The sequence below is a fragment of the Octopus bimaculoides genome, chromosome 12 (assembly GCF_046866305.1).
Source record: "Octopus bimaculoides isolate indiv1 chromosome 12, ASM4686630v1, whole genome shotgun sequence".
NCBI lineage: Eukaryota > Metazoa > Mollusca > Cephalopoda > Octopoda > Octopodidae > Octopus > Octopus bimaculoides.
Window position 1 is genome coordinate 366,893 of NC_142939.1, and position 19,246 is coordinate 386,138.

General features: G+C 38.8%; 1 protein-coding gene across 2 annotated transcripts in view; it reads left to right on the top strand.

Annotated features, from left to right (window-relative positions):
• The window catches only part of LOC106880142 (nephrocystin-4), a 130,201-nt gene that overhangs the window by 10,597 nt on the left and 100,358 nt on the right, over window positions 1–19,246 (top strand). For both annotated transcript variants that reach the window (XM_014929973.3, XM_014929974.3), the window contains exons 2-8: window positions 4,568–4,711; window positions 5,935–6,119; window positions 8,765–8,823; window positions 10,085–10,237; window positions 11,376–11,584; window positions 13,542–13,693; window positions 15,846–15,978. In XM_014929973.3, the coding sequence (XP_014785459.2) occupies window positions 4,568–4,711; window positions 5,935–6,119; window positions 8,765–8,823; window positions 10,085–10,237; window positions 11,376–11,584; window positions 13,542–13,693; window positions 15,846–15,978 (1,035 nt within the window). The remainder of the gene's footprint in view (window positions 1–4,567; window positions 4,712–5,934; window positions 6,120–8,764; window positions 8,824–10,084; window positions 10,238–11,375; window positions 11,585–13,541; window positions 13,694–15,845; window positions 15,979–19,246) is intronic.

A 19,246-nucleotide genomic window follows, 5' to 3' on the forward strand; every position in this document is an offset into this window, starting at 1 on the left:
CTCACTTTCAACTTCTTCCCTCCTGCCACCCTCCTCTGTGTGTGTGTGTCTTCTAGAATTGGTCCATGTTTCACTGTCAGAATTGTCATGGTTACTGGACGAGAGCATTCCTTATGTCCCCCTCTCCAGATATGGAGAAAGGTTGAGCAAAGGGTTCGTGGACAGACTGATCTATTTACTGCAACCATCTAACACTGGACTGATGTGTAGAACTCAATATGGGAGAGATTAAAGAATATAATGATAAGAAGATGACGTAAGAGAAATATATGGGATCAGCTGAGAATTGAAACCAGAATGCTAATCATCATCATCAAAACTATCATCACCATCATCATCATCATCATCATCATCATCATCATCATCATCATTATCATGGGATTTCAAAATACAAAGACCTAGAAATAGAGGTAACTCGAATGTGGAATCTAAAAACAGAAACAATTCCTATCATAGTAGGTGCCTTAGGTATAATAAAAAAATATTCAGACAAATACATAACAAAAACACCAGGACTTACAAATATATATAACATACAGAAAATTGCACTACTGGGCACTGCACACATCCTATGCAAAACACTTTCCATACAGTAACCATAAGAGCATCACAGCAAACCACAGCACATACCCAAGGCACACAGAGCTGTGCTCGGTAGTGAAGTGAAAGCACGTTATAAAAATAAAACTACTGAATAATAATAATAATAATAGTAACATCGAAAAATACGTTAGGAACGAGAACCCAGGTTCAAAATTTCCCCAAAGCACCTGACGAAAGCTGGAGGGTTAACAACAAACAAGATGAGAACAAATATCCATCAAATGTAAATAATGGACAGACATAGATTGTTGTACCAGTAAGCTTGTCATAAACCCCAAGTGGTATGTGTCTCCCAGTTTGTAATTATTGTTGTTGTTATTTGTAAAAGACCAGCACAGTTTACATTGTGTGCAATAATAAAATCTTTTGTTAAATATTCGTGGATGTTGTTTAGTTACTTATTCACACAGCCCGAGAATCTCATTTCCATTCATCACCTCAGACCAGCCAACTAACCCACCTGTGATAGATAATGACTATTGAAAAGTGAGGTGTACATTGAAAATAGCTTTATTTATTTCTAATTTTTTATCTTCTTTGTGAATGATTTTAATCCTTTCGTTACCAACTTGGCTGAAATTGCCTCTAGCTCTGTAGTACAAATGTCTTGTTTTCAAAAGTTTTGAATTAAAATCTTCCACCAAACCTTAGTCACAATTTATGTTCCTAACACTAGCTGAATGATAACTAAGTTATTTTACTAAATTCTTTGTTATATTTAAAATAATTGAAAGAAACACAGAGCATCTCAAAATAAATACAGTAACAAATGGGTTAAACATCATCATGTGCTGTTTAGCTGTGGATTAACTGGTATTTGAAATTAGCACATTGGATGATTAAATGAAAGATTCTCATCTCGTTATTAATCTGGAAGATGTCTATCCATGACACTTGTTAATGGTCCTGTGAACATAGTTGTAAATAGGCACTATGAGGTGGTTTAATTGATTATTAAATTAGTCTTTGATTCATTGTCTTAGAGCGTTGAGTCCAGTTCTTACTGGGAAGCTTGGTTAAAGTAGACCATTGATCTGTCCTGAGGTGAATTTATCTGTTACATTTGCTAAACACTTACAGAAACCATAGAAAAGCACTGGACTTATGTACCGTCTTTTGATTAGAACAACATTAATGTTTTGTGTAACCTTTTTGTTTGCTTCACACCCAGTTGAATTAAGCACCTAAGGGAATTGAGAGACCTGATCAAGCAGTCATCATCATCGTTTAACGTCCACTTTCCATGCTAGCATGGGTTGGACGATTTGACTGAGGACTGGCAAACCAGATGGCTGCACCAGCAGTCAGTAGTTAATTATATCAACCTTAGTATCCAGTTGACCCCAAAAGGATGACCCTAAAAGGATGAAAGGCAAAGTTAGATCCAAAAAGATGAAAGACAAAGTTGAACCTAAAAGGTTGAAAGGCAAAGTTGAACTCCTTCTACTGAAGGCCTCGTGCCTTCAGTAGAAAAGATTATTTTAAGGTGTCGAGCTGGCAGAAACATTAGCACGCTGTGCAAAATGCCTAGTGGCATCTTGTCTGTCTTTACGTTCTGAGTTCAAATTCTGCTGAGGTCGACTTTGCCTTTTATCCTTTCGGGGGTCGATAAATTAAGTACCAGTTGCGTATTGAGGTTGATCTAATTGACTGGCCCCCTCCCCCAAAATTTCGGGCCTTGTGCCTAGAATAGAAAAAGATATACTGTGCTTGAGAAGATCTGTCAAGCCAAGTGAGGTCGCAGTCGTGGCTGATGCTGTTACATAACTGACAGCAGTGCTGGTGACATGTTAAAAACCCCCACTACACCCTTGGAGTGGTTGGCGTTAGGAAGGGCATCCAGCTGTAGAAACCATGTGAAATCAGATTGGAACCTGATGCAGTTCCCCAGCTTGCCAGTCAAACCGTTCAACCCATGCCAGCAAGGAAAACGTATGTTAAACAATAATGATGGTGATGATGATGATGATGATTTTAATACTTGTGTTATTTCATTTCATTCTTTTATTATTATTTTGTTTTTGAGGGTGAGTGGGAGGGTAGGGTTGGAGGGAGGAAAAAAGAGTAAAGGAACAAAGTCGTGAGGATTCCTATTTCATCACACACCCATTGACCCTAGTCTCAGTTCCCCGCCCCCCCACCCGTTTCAGTTTCCTGTTGTTATGCAATTTGTTATGCAGTTGCCATAGCAACCATCACTGCCTGTGGCCATTTACTGACCAACAACCGTGTTTGACAGATGGCAGTTGCTCTGAGATAAAAAACATTAACAAAGACAAAAGCTATAATATGGCAAAAATGGTCAATCTGTCTTTTGATATTGTTTTGTAGTGAAGCTTATAAACAGGTTTGTAATCGCAAATAATTAACGAGCTGCTGTTTGGTGCTTTGAGTGGTAAATGCAGTTTATGATAAAGCTGGTGGTGGTGTTGATGAAAGGAATGATGCTTGTTGTTGTTATTTTGGTGGTGGTAGTATTGGTGTGTGGGTAATGGATCCCTTGATGGTAGTATACTGATGGTGGTGGTGGTGGTGGTGTGTGAGTGGTAGATGGTAATCAGTGTTGGCTGTGTTCAAGACTTACAACAACATCAAGGACTACATTATCCAATAGATCCCCCCCCCATTCTTTTTTCATATTCTTTAATTCTTTTAGTTTTTTTTACTTGTTTCAGTGATTTGACTACGGCCAGGCTGGAGCATCACCTCAAAGGGTTTTCGTCAAACAGATCGACCCCTGTTATTTTTATTAAGCTTAGTACTTTTTCTATTGGTCTTTTTGCTGAACTGGTAACTTACAGGGACATAAACACACCAACAGCGGTTGTCAAGCGGTGATGCGGGGACAAACACAAACACGACACACACGCACACACACACATACGACGGGCTTCTTTCAGTTTCCATCTACCAAATCCACTCACAAGGCTTTGGTTGGCCCAAGGCTATAGTAGAAGACACTTTCCCAAGGTGCCACACAGTGGGACTGAACCCAGAACCATGTGGTTGGGAAGCAAGCATCTTACCACACAGCCACATCCATTGTGTCCTAACTTGCATGGATCCACTGGAATTCTTTGAACCAAATTTTCTGCAACCAGATGTCCTTCCTGTGACCCCAGTTCTCATCTACTTCGATGCAAGCTAATGTTTCTCCATGGCCAGACATATCTTCATGGAAGATTGGAAACGAATGGTTCTGCTTCTATGATGGCAGCACTTATTTATAGCTATTGTAAGATATGAAGACACAGAGACACTAGCAGCACCCTCATGCATCATCCCCACCATGCTTAACACATAACGTAAAGGGGTGAAGACCCCCTTTTGGTCATGACTGACCTTGGGATTACACCTAGAAAGTTACCCTCCGAGGCACCAGTCCAGGCAAGGTTGTCTTGTGGAAGACCAGCAGTCACCCATGCATACCAGTCTCCCCTCTCCACTCCACGGGTGTTCATCATCATCGGGGTCATCATTTAATGTCTGCTTTCCATGCTGGCATGGGTTAGGGTTAGGGTTAGGGTTAGGGTTAGGGTTTTACAGGAGCTGGCTAGGCAGAAGCCTGCACCAGACTTCTGTGACTGTTTTGGCCTTCCTTCCTTTATCCCTCCCTCTCTCCCTCCCTCCGTCCCTCTCTCCGTCCCTCCCTCTCTCCCCCCTCCGTCCCCCCGCCTCCTCCCCTCCCCTCCCTCCAGCCCCACCGTCCGTCAGTCCCCCTCCCCTCCTCTCCTCCCCTCCCTCCCTCCCTATCTTTTTTTTATTCATTCTTCTCCCACTTTCTTTTTTTTCTGACCCCCTTCCTTTGTTGGTTCGTTCGTTCCTTTCTTTCTTTCTTTCTTTCTTTCTTTCTTTCTTTCTTTCTTTCTTTCTAAATAAATAAATAAATAAATAAAACCCCTAACATTTGTATCAAAAATGATCTTTTATATTTTTACTGTTAATCTTTCCGTGTTTGTTTCAGGTTTCACAGTCAAAAGAAGTCTACCAACTGTACATCAGTCTTTATGATGCTGTTTACCATTCTTACTTTGGTTGCCAGTGGCAGAGTCCATGCATGACCTGCTCCACTGGGAAAGGAAAAAGTCCAACTCTTCAATTTAATGAGGTGAATTACCAATCATATACTTACTCTTTTACTTGTTTCAGTCATTTGACTGCAGCCATGCTGGAGCACCACCTTTAGTTGAGCAAATCGACCCCAAGACTTATTCTTTGTAAGCCTAGTACTTATTCTATCGGGTCTCTTTTGCCGAACCACTAAGTTATGGGGACGTAAACACACCAGCGTCGGTTGTCAAGTGATGTTGGGGGGACAAACATGGGCACACAAACATACACACACATACCTAGTAGCCCTTGCAGTGCACCAATTCTTCTCTGTGATATGCTGTTTGAGAAGCATTGACCTAAATGACAGGAACCTACATAAGATCATTTGATTGACTTACTTAAAATGGATGGAATTGTAAGAAGAATATTTCTCCTTCATCTCTATCATCCATAGCACAAAGCCATTGTTAAGTTATGACTTGTTGACATTTCTTGGATCTTAGGAGACTTATTGATTAACTTAATAACAGACTGTAGTGATTGGCTACACATTTCATGTCACCTAATTACATGAAAGTGGTTGTCTGTATCATTGATAGGTTAACCCTTTCATTACCAAACCGGTTGAAACCAGTTCTGGCTCTGAATACAAATGTCTTGTTTTCAAAAGTTTTGAATTAAAATCTTCCACCAAACCTTAGTCACAATTTATGTTCCTAACACTAGCTTAATGATAACTAAGTTGTTTTATTAAATTCTTTGTTATATTTACAATTAATTGAAAGAAACACACAGCATCTCAAAATAAATACAGTAACAAAAGGGTTAAATTATGAGTTTTATGCTAGGGACCAGCTGCGGTGATGATGGCAGTGTACAAATTACCGTCCCATTCTGAAGTATAGTCATTATTCACTGGAAAGAAACCGATAGATAAGGGTTTAAATTACTTTCAGTGCCCTTCCATGCAATCATGTTGGTATTGTGTTGACTGTTATTCATTATGTGTAGTGAGTGGGTAGAATGCATGGGAAGGGAATTAGGTTTACCAAAATAAGCTCATTTCCTTTGATCGAAGTGAGAATAAGGAAATGGATAACATGAAATTTCTGTGTTGGATGAGAGTGATAGTATTTTCATCCTTTCTGAAATGCTGGTCCTACTAACAATGCTAGGAACTGGATGAAACAAACAAACAATCATTTGTTTGTCTTCTCAGCTAGATTTTATTTCTCCAGTTTTTATCTTTTGTTTTCTCTTCTCTCTCTCTCTCTTCAGGTGGTCTACATGCACACCACTTTGAAAGCGCCCAGTGTTGTACTTGTTGTAGAGCTTGTTGGCCAAACAAAAGATTCAGATGGGGTCAGCAAAGCAAGGTCACTCGGTTGGGGAATCATCAGACCCTTTGCTGTGGATGCTGAACATCCAAACACTTTACGAAATGATCACAGTCCTCTCAAGAAGTAAGTAGACATTTAGGGCTGCATCAGTCTAGTTTTTTTTTTCCCCCCTCTTTTTATTGCATTTATCTTCCGATTGCCACATGTAGACAATTTTACATTTCAGTTTCCATGTGTTGTTTCATAGTCAAATTGGTTTTCTTGTCTTTTGCAAACCTCCCCACCTCTGTCTGTCTGTCTGTCTGTCTCTCTGTGTGTGTCTCTCTCTGTGTCTCTCTCTCTGTGTCTCTCTCTGCGTCTCTGTATCTCCCTCTCTCTCTTTTACTTAATGATCTCTATGTATTGTGCCTTGTCTGTCTCTTTGTATTTCTAATTTTTAATGATTTTGTACACTCTCTGAGTGGTTGGCGTTAGGAAGGGCATCCAGCTGTAGAAACTCTGCCAAATTAGATTGGAGCCTGGTGTAGCCATCTGGTTCACCAGTCCTCAGTCAAATCGTCCAACCCATGCTAGCATGGAAAGCGGACGTTAAACGATGATGATGATGATGATGATGATTAGTTTCTCTTTTTCTCTTTTACTCACACACACATGTGCATACACGCACACATATGCCCCCCCCCCACACACATGAAAACTCTTCCTTCTTTTTCTCATTTACCCTTTTCTCTCCTTAAATCTGTTCACCTGTTCCTTGTGATGAGTTGAAACCAGTATCCACTGGGAACCAACGCATCACGACACCTATTGAAGCCTAACTAAGCTGGGCTGGCATCTAACTAGCCAGCTCGAGACACCTAGATGGTAGACCAGCGGAAGTCTACCCACCCTAGCAGGGAGGCCCACACCTCCCAATCAGGATCACCCATACACTGCATGGTTCCCACCAAATACTGCAGAGTAGATACAGGAACAGTATATACGCATAAGTATCATCATCTATAACATGGCAGTTTTATATTTAAGAGATGAGGAATTATGTATATTATTTATATTATTTACATTTCATGGATATTTGTCCTCGTCTTGTTTGTTGTTAACACAACGTTTCGGCTGATATACCTTCCAGCCTTCAACAGGTGTCTTGGGGAAATTTCGAACCTGGGTTCTCATTCCTAAGGTATTTTTCGATGTCATCATCATCATTATTATTATATATGTGCGTGAATTTCAGATATTATGAGAAATAAATGATTACATCAGTATCGAGAGAAGATTTAGCTGCAGAGATGGAATTATGCAAAATTGAAAGACATGGGGGAAAATGTTGTTTGAAGATTTGTCCAACCAATTTGGGCCTCACCGAGGCGATGACTACTGACCGAGACCTTTGGAAATGTGCTGTGCGTGAGAAGACCCGGCAAGCCAAGTAAGATCGTTGCCAGTGCTCCTGGACTGGCTCTTGTGCGGGTGGCACATAAGATGCACCATTTTGAGCGTGGCCGTTGTCAGTACTGCCTGACTGGCTTCCGTAGGATTTTCGAGCGAGATCGTTACCAGTGCCCCTGGACTGGCTTGTGTGGGTGGCACATAAAAGACACCATTTTGAGCGTGGCCGTTGCCAGTATCGCCTGACTGGCCTTCGTGCAGGTGACACGTAAAAGCACCTACTACACTCTCTGAGTGGTTGGCGTTAGGAAGGGCATCCAGCTGTAGAAACTCTGCCAAATTTAGATTGGAGCCTGGTGTTGCCATCCTGTTTCACCAGTCCTCAGTCAAGTCGTCCAACCCATGCTAGCATGGAAAGCGGACGTTAAACGATGATGATGATGAAAGCTACTCCTGTGTCCATGTCAACAATTTATATAAAACTCATTGAACATTCATTCAAAGGTTGCTTGTTCTTACCAAACTTCTTATTTTAGAGTCCACACGTGGTCACAACACTTTTAGAATTTTACCAGAGATCAAAGGACCCAAAAAATACAAAGTCACCGGTATTACTTTGGTAATTATAGATCAGGCACCAGCATTTCAAAAGGGTTGAAAATACTGTCACCTTCATCCAGCACAGAAATTTCATGTTATTCATCTTCTTATTCCCATCTCAATCAAAGAAAATAGGTTTATTTTGGCATACCCAGTTTCCTTCTCATGAACTCTGGCCACCCACTGCACGTAATGAATAACAGTTCATGCACTACCAACGTGATTGCGTGCAAGTGTATGAAAAGCATCTTATAGCCTTATCTGACAGTTTCTTTTCAATCAGTAATTTATGTGGCCAACCAAATGGCTGACTGAACTAAGCCAGAGTTTGGAGATGTAATCCTGTTTACTTTGTAATTGACAAATCTATCTTGAACTCTACATAACTCTTACAAAAATTTATTGAGCATTTTTATATTTTTGTACCACAAAATACACAAAAACCACAACACACACACAAACAAAAGAAAGTCTGTCTCATTTTCTCTCGATGTCTATGCTTGTGTGTGTGTGTGTGTGTATATATAAATATATACACACACACTTGCATACACAAATACATGTACACAGTTGCATGCACATATAGACACATGCTTACATATTAATATATACATGCGAAGATAAAATATTGTTTCTGTGAAATACAGCACAAGACCTTTGAAGCTGTATCTTTTGTTTAACTATTGATATTAAGAATAAGTAGAATAAAACAATGGATTCCAGATATACAGCAGTAGAATCTGGTTTGGTAAGGACACTGATGTATTTATTTCTTACAGAGTGCAGCTGTACAAAGGGACACCCAGAGCACTTCTTCTTATAGATGAGCCAATCGAACGTAAGTTATTTTCTACCTATTTGTGTGTGTGTGTGTGTGTGAATGTATACAGAGAGCATAGTACCTGATCAAGGGCTTTCTCCAGGGTTTGTGGATGCTTTATATAATGGATTGCATTAGGGCGGGGTGAGCTGGCAGAATCATAAGCACACTGGGAGAAATGCTTAGTGATATTTCGTCTGTTGTTACGTTCTGAGTTCAAACTTCGCTGAGGTCAACTTTGCCTTTCGTCCTTTTGAGGTCGATGAATTAATACTGGGGTCAATCTAGCTACCCACTGCAGTCGTTTCTCCCCGCCCCTGACAATGTTATTCTTCATCTCACTACTTACTTCATAAACTGGCTACAAATTATTGTATTTGTGATTGAACTGAAAGTGTTAGTCTTACTGTCATCTTGTATAAACAGCAACAGATGGATTGTTCAGAGAACCCAGCAGTTCTTTTATTTGGCTTCCATTACTATAGTTGAGAAGCCATATATTTTCTTGGTGATTGGAGAGTTTTAGCTGCTTAGAGGTTCATAATAGATGTGCAAGTTGAAAATATTCAACTGTTTATTTGCTGAACAATCTAAAAGTTTGCGTGTAGTTTTCAATCAATGAAACACTGAAAACTTGAAGATTTTATATTCAGATTGCTAGTAATAATAATAATAATAATAATAGTGATTCTTTAATAGATAAATAAATAAATAAATAAGTAGTGAAAAATTACCAATATATTCTATGTAAACAGCATGGTTAAACACTGTTTTGTGTAAAGCACCAAAGTGCTGAAAATGCCCTCAGGGAGAGTCTCACAGAGCATAAAATATATATCTAGTTATTTCTATACTATTGTTTTACATTAGTAGCCAGAAATTTAGACTCATTGAACTTCAGCATACTTTCAAAGTAGTTGAAGCAAAAGACAAGTTAAAAACATGTTAGGGGAATTTCATTCTGTGTTCACAAGCAGAGGTAGTTGTAGTTTTAGCTTTTGTTCATTATCAGTTTGTTGTTGTATATGATATTTTTTCAGTTAAACATAAATTGCAGCATTCTGAACCATTACTGGATGGGATTTCCTTTCTCTAGCCTGTTTAACTCATGCTGGGATTATTTTTGTCTTATTTTATTGCCATTTTCTTAGATTAAGAAAATAAATGTCAGTAATACTCTGTGGTTGATTCAATCCAGCTTTACCTCATCCATATAAATTTGTGTTTTTGTATTCTTGTAAATAGTTATTATGTTCTTTTGTCACTCTTTATATTTTAGATTGTGAACACTTAAAATCGATTAATGGGCGCTACTTGACTTGTTCCATAAGCATCCATCAAGCTTTATTCAAAATTGTTCACTTGTTACCTGAGAATGTATTCTTTGGAAGAACAGACAAGATCCCAGGGTTGCAGCAGATCGGTAAAACAAGTTAGTATTTCTTTTCTGAGGATACTTTTGTTCTTTCTTTTTATTCTCTCTCTGTTTTTTTGTTTTTATCTTCTCCCTTGGATGACATTGGTTGTGTGTAGAGGCGAGGCTGGTATGCATGGGCAATTGCTGGTCATACATAAACAACATGGCCCGGACTTGTGGCTCGGAGGGTAACTTTCTAGGTGCAGTCCCATGGTCATTCGTGACTGAAGGGGGTCTCCGTAATAGATGAACATAGTCAGCCAGGATCTGTTCGATAAGAAGTTTCATAACGTGTGACAAAGTACAGGTTATAACTTTGATATTCAGAGTAAAATGGCAGCTTTGCAGTGAGCTGGATCATCATTGCTACAAAAGATAAGATACAGAGGTGTCACTCAAGTGTAAAGATGGTGTTAAATTAGGATTAAGGAGCTAAGTAGTTAGAATTAAGGAGTTAGGGACCTCATCATATTTGCTGAAATTCCTAACAATTGAAACTAAATGTCTTTCTAACCACTCCCTGTCAATTGATACAACAATATGCAAATGGGAAACAAAACACAAATAGTTAACATTATTGAGCAAATGAATTAATCATGAATAGAAAAAAATAATTATTAAAGGGGAAAATATTTAGTCTTGTTCTTTTGCGCTAAAATAATATTTCATATTGATATCCCTAAGGAGACTGTGTTGATCTGGTAATGGAAGGATTACAATGTTAACCTGTTTGTGTGTCATGCAATATTGATGCAACCAGTATCATGTAGATATAGCTGTGTTGATTTAATTATTTAGGGAGAAAAGACTGACAATAAGTATGTGAGAATAATTAAAGCATACACTATAGAGCACGTGATGTTATTTGGTGGCTGATATTGTTGTTGTGATTATTGTGGCAGTGTGAAGGCTATTGGACTGTCATGGTTTTTGAAGTGCAGTGTTGGTGGATGTAGTTGTGGTGGTTGTAGTCACGGTAGTGGCTGTAGTTGCGGTGGTGGTTGTTGGACTTGTTGCAAAATGTATTTTTTGCATTTGCATTGGGTGAGAATGGGGAAGGGGAAATTGAGGTAAAAACAATAAAAAAAGTGATTTCTTAAATAAATTTTTATTCTGCTTAATATTCCTCTTGTTTTCTTTACTTTCTAACTAGTTGATCCGTTCCATAAACCAAAGTTATCTCCAGTCTTTATGTGCCAACTGAATAATATTTTAGTGTCGCTGCCGCCAAATATTGATCGGTTTGAAGAAGAACTCTGCCAACGTCTCAGTGAAGATTATCTCAACAACATCTCTGATGCTGATAGTCTTACCAACATCTCCGTTAATGAACTGGTTTCAATCACAGAACGAAGACTCAAGGTAGGAATATGGCGTTGACAGGCTGAAAGGCTGTGTTCAGTGTGAGGGTGTAGTGTGGGTTAGGGTGTAGAAGTGGTAGTGGTTGTTGTTGTTGTTGTTGTAGTTGTCATGATTATTGTGGTGGAGTGATGATTGCTGAAGTGTGAGGGCTGGTTGTGGTGGTGGTTGTGGTTGTTGTGGTAGTAGTGGTGGTGGTGGTGGTTGTGGTGATGGTGGTGATTGGGGTCATTGTTGTAGTGGTGATGTTTGTGGTGGTGGTGGTGATGATGGTTGTGGTGGTGGTGGTGGTGGTGGTTGTTGCTGTGGTGGTGGTTGTGGCAGTGGTGGTTGAGGTGGTTGTGTTGGTGGTGGTTGTGGTGGTAGTGGTGGTGGTGGTAGTGGTGGTGGTGATGGTGGTGGTGGGGGTTTTGTGATAGTAGTGGTGGTTGTTGTGGTATTGACAATAATTGTTGTTGTTGTGGTGATGGTGGTGGTGGTGGTGTTGATAGTGTTTGTTGTGTTTGTGGTTGTCAAGATAAGGTAGTTGTCCAGTTACTACAGCTGTCAAGGTGTCCTGGTTGTTAAAGTGATGTTGTTGTGATCTGATTGTTGTTGTTGTTGTTGTCATAGCAGTTACCGATTTGTCATTGGTTGTCTTTTAGATGCGATGAGTGATGGTTATGGGCGCCATACCAGTCTCCTGCTACAACCATTTCATACTTTTTGCCTACTTTGGATTGACAACGACAATTTGTTGAAGATAATTACTTTGCCTCGTTTCTTCCTTTCCCTCTTCCTTCCTTCGTTTGTATTTCTCTTTCCACCAGAAACCTATCAACCATTTATTATTGATCTTAAAAAACTCAATAGTCATTACGACATCTTACACTGTTCTTTTGTTTTGCTTTTTGTTTTGTCTTGGTTGTAAGTTTGCTTTTTGACAATTTTTCTTTTACTTTTTTTTGTTTTCCTTTTATTTCTTTATTGAACACATGACCCAATCAATAAAGTATTGATATCTTCAGACTCAGTGATGCAGCTTAGTATCTCAAGCAAATATTATCTATCTTCAATGGAAGTCACTGCATTCACTACCATTTGATCAGTCTGTTGTTGTTGTTGTTGTTCATGTTGTTCTTTGTGTTATTTCCTTTCCTTTATACAGTTGTATAGAAGGAGATTATATTTAGAAATGAGTTACAACTAGTCATCTGCTATCCTAATGTATTTTATACTAATTTTGTTTACCACTTGCAGGAGATATTTTATATTCTTCTCAATAATCTAGTTGTCCCTTACAGAATGGTTATTTTCAAGGTCTTTTATCCTAATATTAAACATATTTAACCATTCGTCTAACCTGTTTGTGGCCACATTGTTTTCTTTTTCTTTTTACCAGTGGACTTATTAGCTAATCTTATCATGTCATTTCACATATTCAGCTTAAAGCAGTGAGCTGGCAGAACCGTCAACACACTGAGCAAAATGCTTAGCGGTATTTCATCTGTCTTTATGTTCTGAGTTCAAATTCCACCAAGGTTGACCCAGGATATACCAGCAAACAGCAGCTGCAGCAACACGCTGCTTTGACACACGCCCCCACTTCTGACCTGCTTCTGTTTGATTGATAATTCTAAGAGTAGCTTTATGATTAGTTACCAATGATGGCATTGGTGGGAATGTTGGTTGCAGTGATTGGTTATCATTGACCCTTTAAGTTATGAGTTCAAACTCTGTCTAGGCCAACTTTGCCCTTCATCCTTTTGGGGTAAAAAAAAAACAAGTACCAGTCAAGTACTGGAGTTGATAGTATTGCCTGATTCCTGCCTCACAAAATTGCTGGTCTTGTGCCAAAATTCGAAACCATTATTGACTGTACATTTTAATTGACGTGCCTAGCTGCCATTTTATAAGATATAATTTTGCAGTATTCATGGTGGTTTTGACAAATGTATTTTTAAAGTTTTCTTTTTTATAGCTTGCTGTTCACAATGGGTGGTGCTTCTGCGGTAATGAAGAAATCATACATCTTGATCTGGAGTACAGCAATGGTTCAAATGGCCAGTCTCCAAGTCCTGCTCCCAGGCCAAGAAGTAGCTACCGGAGGAAATATTCTCTGACGTCAAATGGGTATGGAAATTCATTGGATATTTCGGAAATAGGTTAATCAAAATAAGTTTCAAGTCTGCAGCCATACTGGAGCACCGGAATGTAATCAACCCCAGTGCTAATTTTTGATTTTAAGTCTGGTACTTATTCTATCGGTCTCTTTTGCCAAACTGCAAAAGTTATGGGGCTGTAAACAAACCAACACCAGTTGTCAAATGGTGGTGGCAGACAAACTCAAACACACACACACACACACACACACACAACAAAACAGGAAGTTTGAAAGTTTATTGGAATCATTTATTCACCATTACACATGTTCCATTTGCTAATAGGAATTACAGGATTTTACATGTTAGGTAGATATGTCCATTTGCTAATAGGAATTACAGGATTTTACATGTTAGGTAGATATGTCCATTTGCTAATAGGAATTACAGGATTTTACATGTTAGGTAGATATGTAAGGAATTTTGTATTAGAAATTCTTCAGACAGAGAAATTAAATGATAAATATTTTACAATTTAGATGCAGTGTTTATATTTAGTTAGTAATCAGGAGTAGTTGAGGCAGTTTGGGTGGAAGCAGAAAGAGCAAATCAAATATCACTGTAAAAAGAATGGAAGAGAGTTACGCACTCATATACACACATACCAAACACATATACTCATACGTGCATACATGCACATACACACACACATATGCATAATACAAAATCATGCACTTGTACAGATTCAGATAGATAAAGACAAGTCTCAATATGTTGATCTTTACAAACATACTTATATATACCAGTATATATATATATATATATATATATATATATATACACCCACACACATACACATATACATATATATATGCATGCACATGCACTTACATAGGCATTATATGCGCACACACCCACTTAGACATATATATATATATAATATACAGGGTGCAGTGAATATATTGTCATCTAAATTGCGCAAAAATTAGAAAAGCACTGACATCTCATTTTAGCAGGTATATTTTACCAAAATTACATAAAAATATATTGAAATACTGAAGAGTGAATTTATTGAATAAAATTGCCATTGATTTCAACTGCGGCTTCCACACAACTTCGGATCTCCTGCAACTCTTCTGGATGGTCTCCTTGTTTAAGTTGGTGAATGCTGCTATAATCCTTGCCTTCAGTTCATCTTTGGTGTTGCAAGGAGTTTTGTTGGTCTCTTGCTAAACTGCACTCTGCACATAATAATCAAGGGGGTTGCAGTCTGGGGAGTTAGGTGGCCAGATGTTAGGGGTGGTGTGGTCGCAGAAATTGTCTGACTGCCATGACTGGGTTCTCCTACTTGCGTGGAATGGTGCAGAGTCCTGGTGCCAGACACTGGGTCTTTGAATAGCCATCCTCTTGACCAGGGGCAGCACTACCTCGTCCAGTCACTTGATGTAGGCCTCCATGTTGAGTCTGAGGCTGTGTGGGCAGATGAATGGAGGCATAATGTCACCAGAACTGGTGATCACCCCAAACACGATGATGTTGACTGGATGTTTGATTTTCATAACTCTCGGTAGATGTTTTGGGGACACTGCAAGCCAGCAGTTGTTCTGTGTGTTCATCTGTTTGTATTGGAGCTTCTGGCACAAATGCTAAGCAGGACAGCATGTCATTCCCAAATTTCTGGCAAAGTAAATTGCATCACAGTGCTGTTTTTCTCATAGACAGTGTCCAACTGACCCTACTATATATTGAAATGTGTATAGATATGACATGCTTCTTTCAGTTTTTATCTTCCATATCCACTTACAAAGCTTTGGTTGACCTTGGGTTATAGTAGAAGACACTTACCCATGTTGCCATGCAGTGGGACTAAATGTGGAATCATGTGTTTGGGAAGCAAGCTTCTTACCACACAGCCATGCCACATAGAGCCCTCCTCAGGTGCTTACAATATCTCTGAAGGTGTACTGATATCTGGTTTAAGACCTACTGGTGTGAAAGAAAAGAAAATTTGTATAAGTTTTTGTGAGCTCACTGTTACTCAGTATTAGCAAGAGGTTAAACAATGATGCATTTTTGTGTGATACGAGGGGATGATTTACTCATCCTCACAATTCAGTCCTCTGTGTCACTCTGATACTATTATTCAGACTTTTCTTTTCTTTTCCTTTAAATCTGGAATTCAGGTCTTCAAATGCTGTTGGATTAGTGCTGAGATCCCCATGCTATGTTAAGGATCTTTTTGACTCACCTGACTGTTCTGTGGTTCTATCTTTGGAGTATGTTATCTCTGAACCAATGATGGAAGAACACATGAAAGTAAGAATATAATTTTTCTAAAATAATGTATTTGGAGAATTTGTGAATTTTCCTTCTCTTTTCTTCTTTTATAATTTTTTCGCCATCATTATCGTTATTTTTGGCTAATTGCAGAGGGAGCCTGTGGAAGGGGTAGACCCAGTAAGACATGGGACAAAGTGGTGAGAAAGGATTTTCAGATGTTGGGCCTCAATGAGGAAATAACGAAGGACTGAAACTTCTGGTGATTTGCTTACTTCAGCAGACATGTCAAACTAAGTAAAACCATGACCATCCATATATACAGGGATGTCTTTATGGTCATGTGGATTGCACTTGTGCTGGTGCCATGTGAATGACTCATACTGGTAGCATGTTAAAAGCACCCAACATACTCTGTAAAGTGGCTGGCACTAGGAAGGGCATCCAGCTGCAGAAACCATGCCAAAACAGACCATTGGAGTCTGGACGACTCTCCTGTAAAACCGTCCAACCCATGCCAGCATGGAATACAGATGTTAAACAATGATAATGATGATGATGGTGATTGAATACAACAACAACAAGAATAAGAATTATAATAATATTTAAAATTTTGTCCCAAGGTCAGCAATTCTAAGAAAGGTGGATAAGTCAATTACATCAACCTTAGTATTTTACTGGTACATTATTTTATCGACCCTGAAAAGACAAACGGGGTAAAGATGGCTTTGGTGGTATTTGAACTCAGAGCATAAGGAGCTGGAAGACATGCTGTTAAGTATTTTGTCCAGTGGTGTAACTGCCACAATTCGGGTGACAGATGAGGGAGGATATTACAAGGAGAAATGAAAGTGCTTGACCAGGTCTTACATTATTGATTTTGAATGGATGAAAAGTAAAGTTGACTAATGATTTCTGAATTAGACACAGGAGCATCAGTTTTGAAGAGACTGGTACTTTATTCTATTGGCCCCAGAGAGGGAATAAATGGAAAAGTTGATCCCAGTAAGATTTCAACTCTGATTGTAAAGAGTTAGAATGAATATTATGAAGTAAAATCCTTTCTACTAAAGGCACAAGACCTGAAATTTTGGGGTTAGTGGGTTACATTGATCCCTGATATTTTATTGACCCTAAAAGAATGAAATGTAATGATGACTTCAGCAGAATTTGAACTCCAAACCTATAGCTCGAAGAAATGCCATTAAGTATTTTACTCAATATGCTAACAAGTCTGCCAGCAGCAGCAGCAGCTGCTGCTGCTGCTGATGATGATGATGATACGAAGAAGAAGAAGAAGAAGAAGAAGAAGAAGAAGAAGAATGATGCACTTTATTGTCATCTTTTTTTTTTTTAAATTAATTCAAATATTAATAATTCAATTTAATTGATGCAGAAAGCATGAGAATTAATGAGATGAAAATCATTATCCTCATTATCATCACAAACAGTGTTTTAATGTCTGTTTTTTCCCCATGTTGATAAGGGTTGCAGTACAATACATTACCATTCCTCTGAGTTCTATGTTATATCTTATCTGTGAGAGAGCAACATCATCAGGTCTCATCTCAGCACTCCTGTCTTTGGCCTCCTTTTCTTTTGGCTTCCTTCCACTGTCAACTCAACGTACATTCCTGCGCACTAACTTTTCTTCTCACCTGGACTGATATCTTTAATAATCAGCAGTTGTCTTTGATTACTTATACCCAACATTTCATTACAGCTAATGTAGCACATTCAGCATCGGGTGTTTCAAGATCAGGTGTTTTGAGATGATGCAGCCATGGTCATGTGGTCAAGAAGTTTGTTTTCCAAACACTTGGTTTTTGGGTTCAGTCCCATGACATTTTAGGCAAGTGTCTTCTACTATAGATCCAGCCAACTAAAGCCTAGTGAGTGGATTTAGTAGGTGGAAACTGGGAGAAGCCTCTGTGTGTGTGTGTGTTTGCCAGCATAGAAAATAGACATTAAATGATGATAATGATGATGAGGATGATAATCCTCATCTTTTAACATCTGTTTACCCTGCTGGCATGGGTTAGATCAGAGGGTCGGCAAATCAGGGTAAATTATCCAAAGTAGGGTAAAAATGAAATTCTTGGGGGTAATGAGGATTCATTGGACATAAGTAAAATTATATAAAAAACGTGTTCCTTGTTATGACAAATTATTCTTCTGGCAACCCTGCATCTGTCCAATGTAATGGACATGTTTAGGAAACGTCACACCATTTTGAACCACAAACAACTTGGTTGCTAAGGCGTTGTCAGCATCATTTCTCTGAAACCTGAAGTGAAAAAGTTTCTAGAGAAGTCCTTTTGTTTCATAATGAGGATATTAAAGTATTTTATCGCATTTGTTTTATACTTTTAATATTTAGAATTGTATTCTCCAAATAAATAAATTCAATAAACCTGGAAGGATGAAAGGCAAAGTTGACCTGAATGGAATTTGAACTCTTGAGCATAAAGATGGACGAAATGCTGCTAAACATTTTGCCCGGCTTTCTCATGATTCTTATTTCTTTATTGCCCACAAGGGGGCTAAACATAGAGGGGACAAACAAGGACAGACAAACGGGTTAAGTCGATTACATCAACCCCAGTTCTCAACTGGTACTTAATTTATCGACCCTGAAAGGATGAAAGGCAAAGTGGACCTCGGCGGAATTTGAACTCAGAACGTAACGGCAGACAAAATACAGCTAAGTATTTCGCCCGGCTTGCTAATGATTCTGCCAGCTCACAACCTTTGTTAGTGCAAATATTGACTTCACCTTCTTGCAGAGGACATGTACATAATGTGATTGATATCCAGAGAGAGAGAGAGAGAGAGAGAGAGAGAGAGATAGAGAGAGAGAGAGGGAGAGAGAGAGAGAGAGAGAGAGAGAGAGAGAGAGAGAGAGAGAGAGAGAGGGAGAGAGAGAGAGAGAGAGAGAGAGAGACTGCAACATAACAAACTGCAATGTTTCATGTTATTCCTGATTATTTCCAGCTGGTATAAATATCAGGTCAAAGACGTGTTCTCTCTACATATAGAATATGGCATGTTTGATTATGGCGAGAGTCTGTAGATTCATTACTCTCACTGCCATTCTGATTGTTTTCAGGTTTCCATTCAATATTCTTTGCATATCGTTAATGCCATATTTTCAAAACTGTTTCTGCTTGGTAACCATAAAATTCTAAAACATTTTTTTCTTCTTATTTTGAAATGCTGAACAGAAAATATAATATTGTTGTTGTTGATTAACCCTAGGTCGTTCCTGATTGAGTAGGTCTATGATCAAAGGCAGTGTTAGCATGAC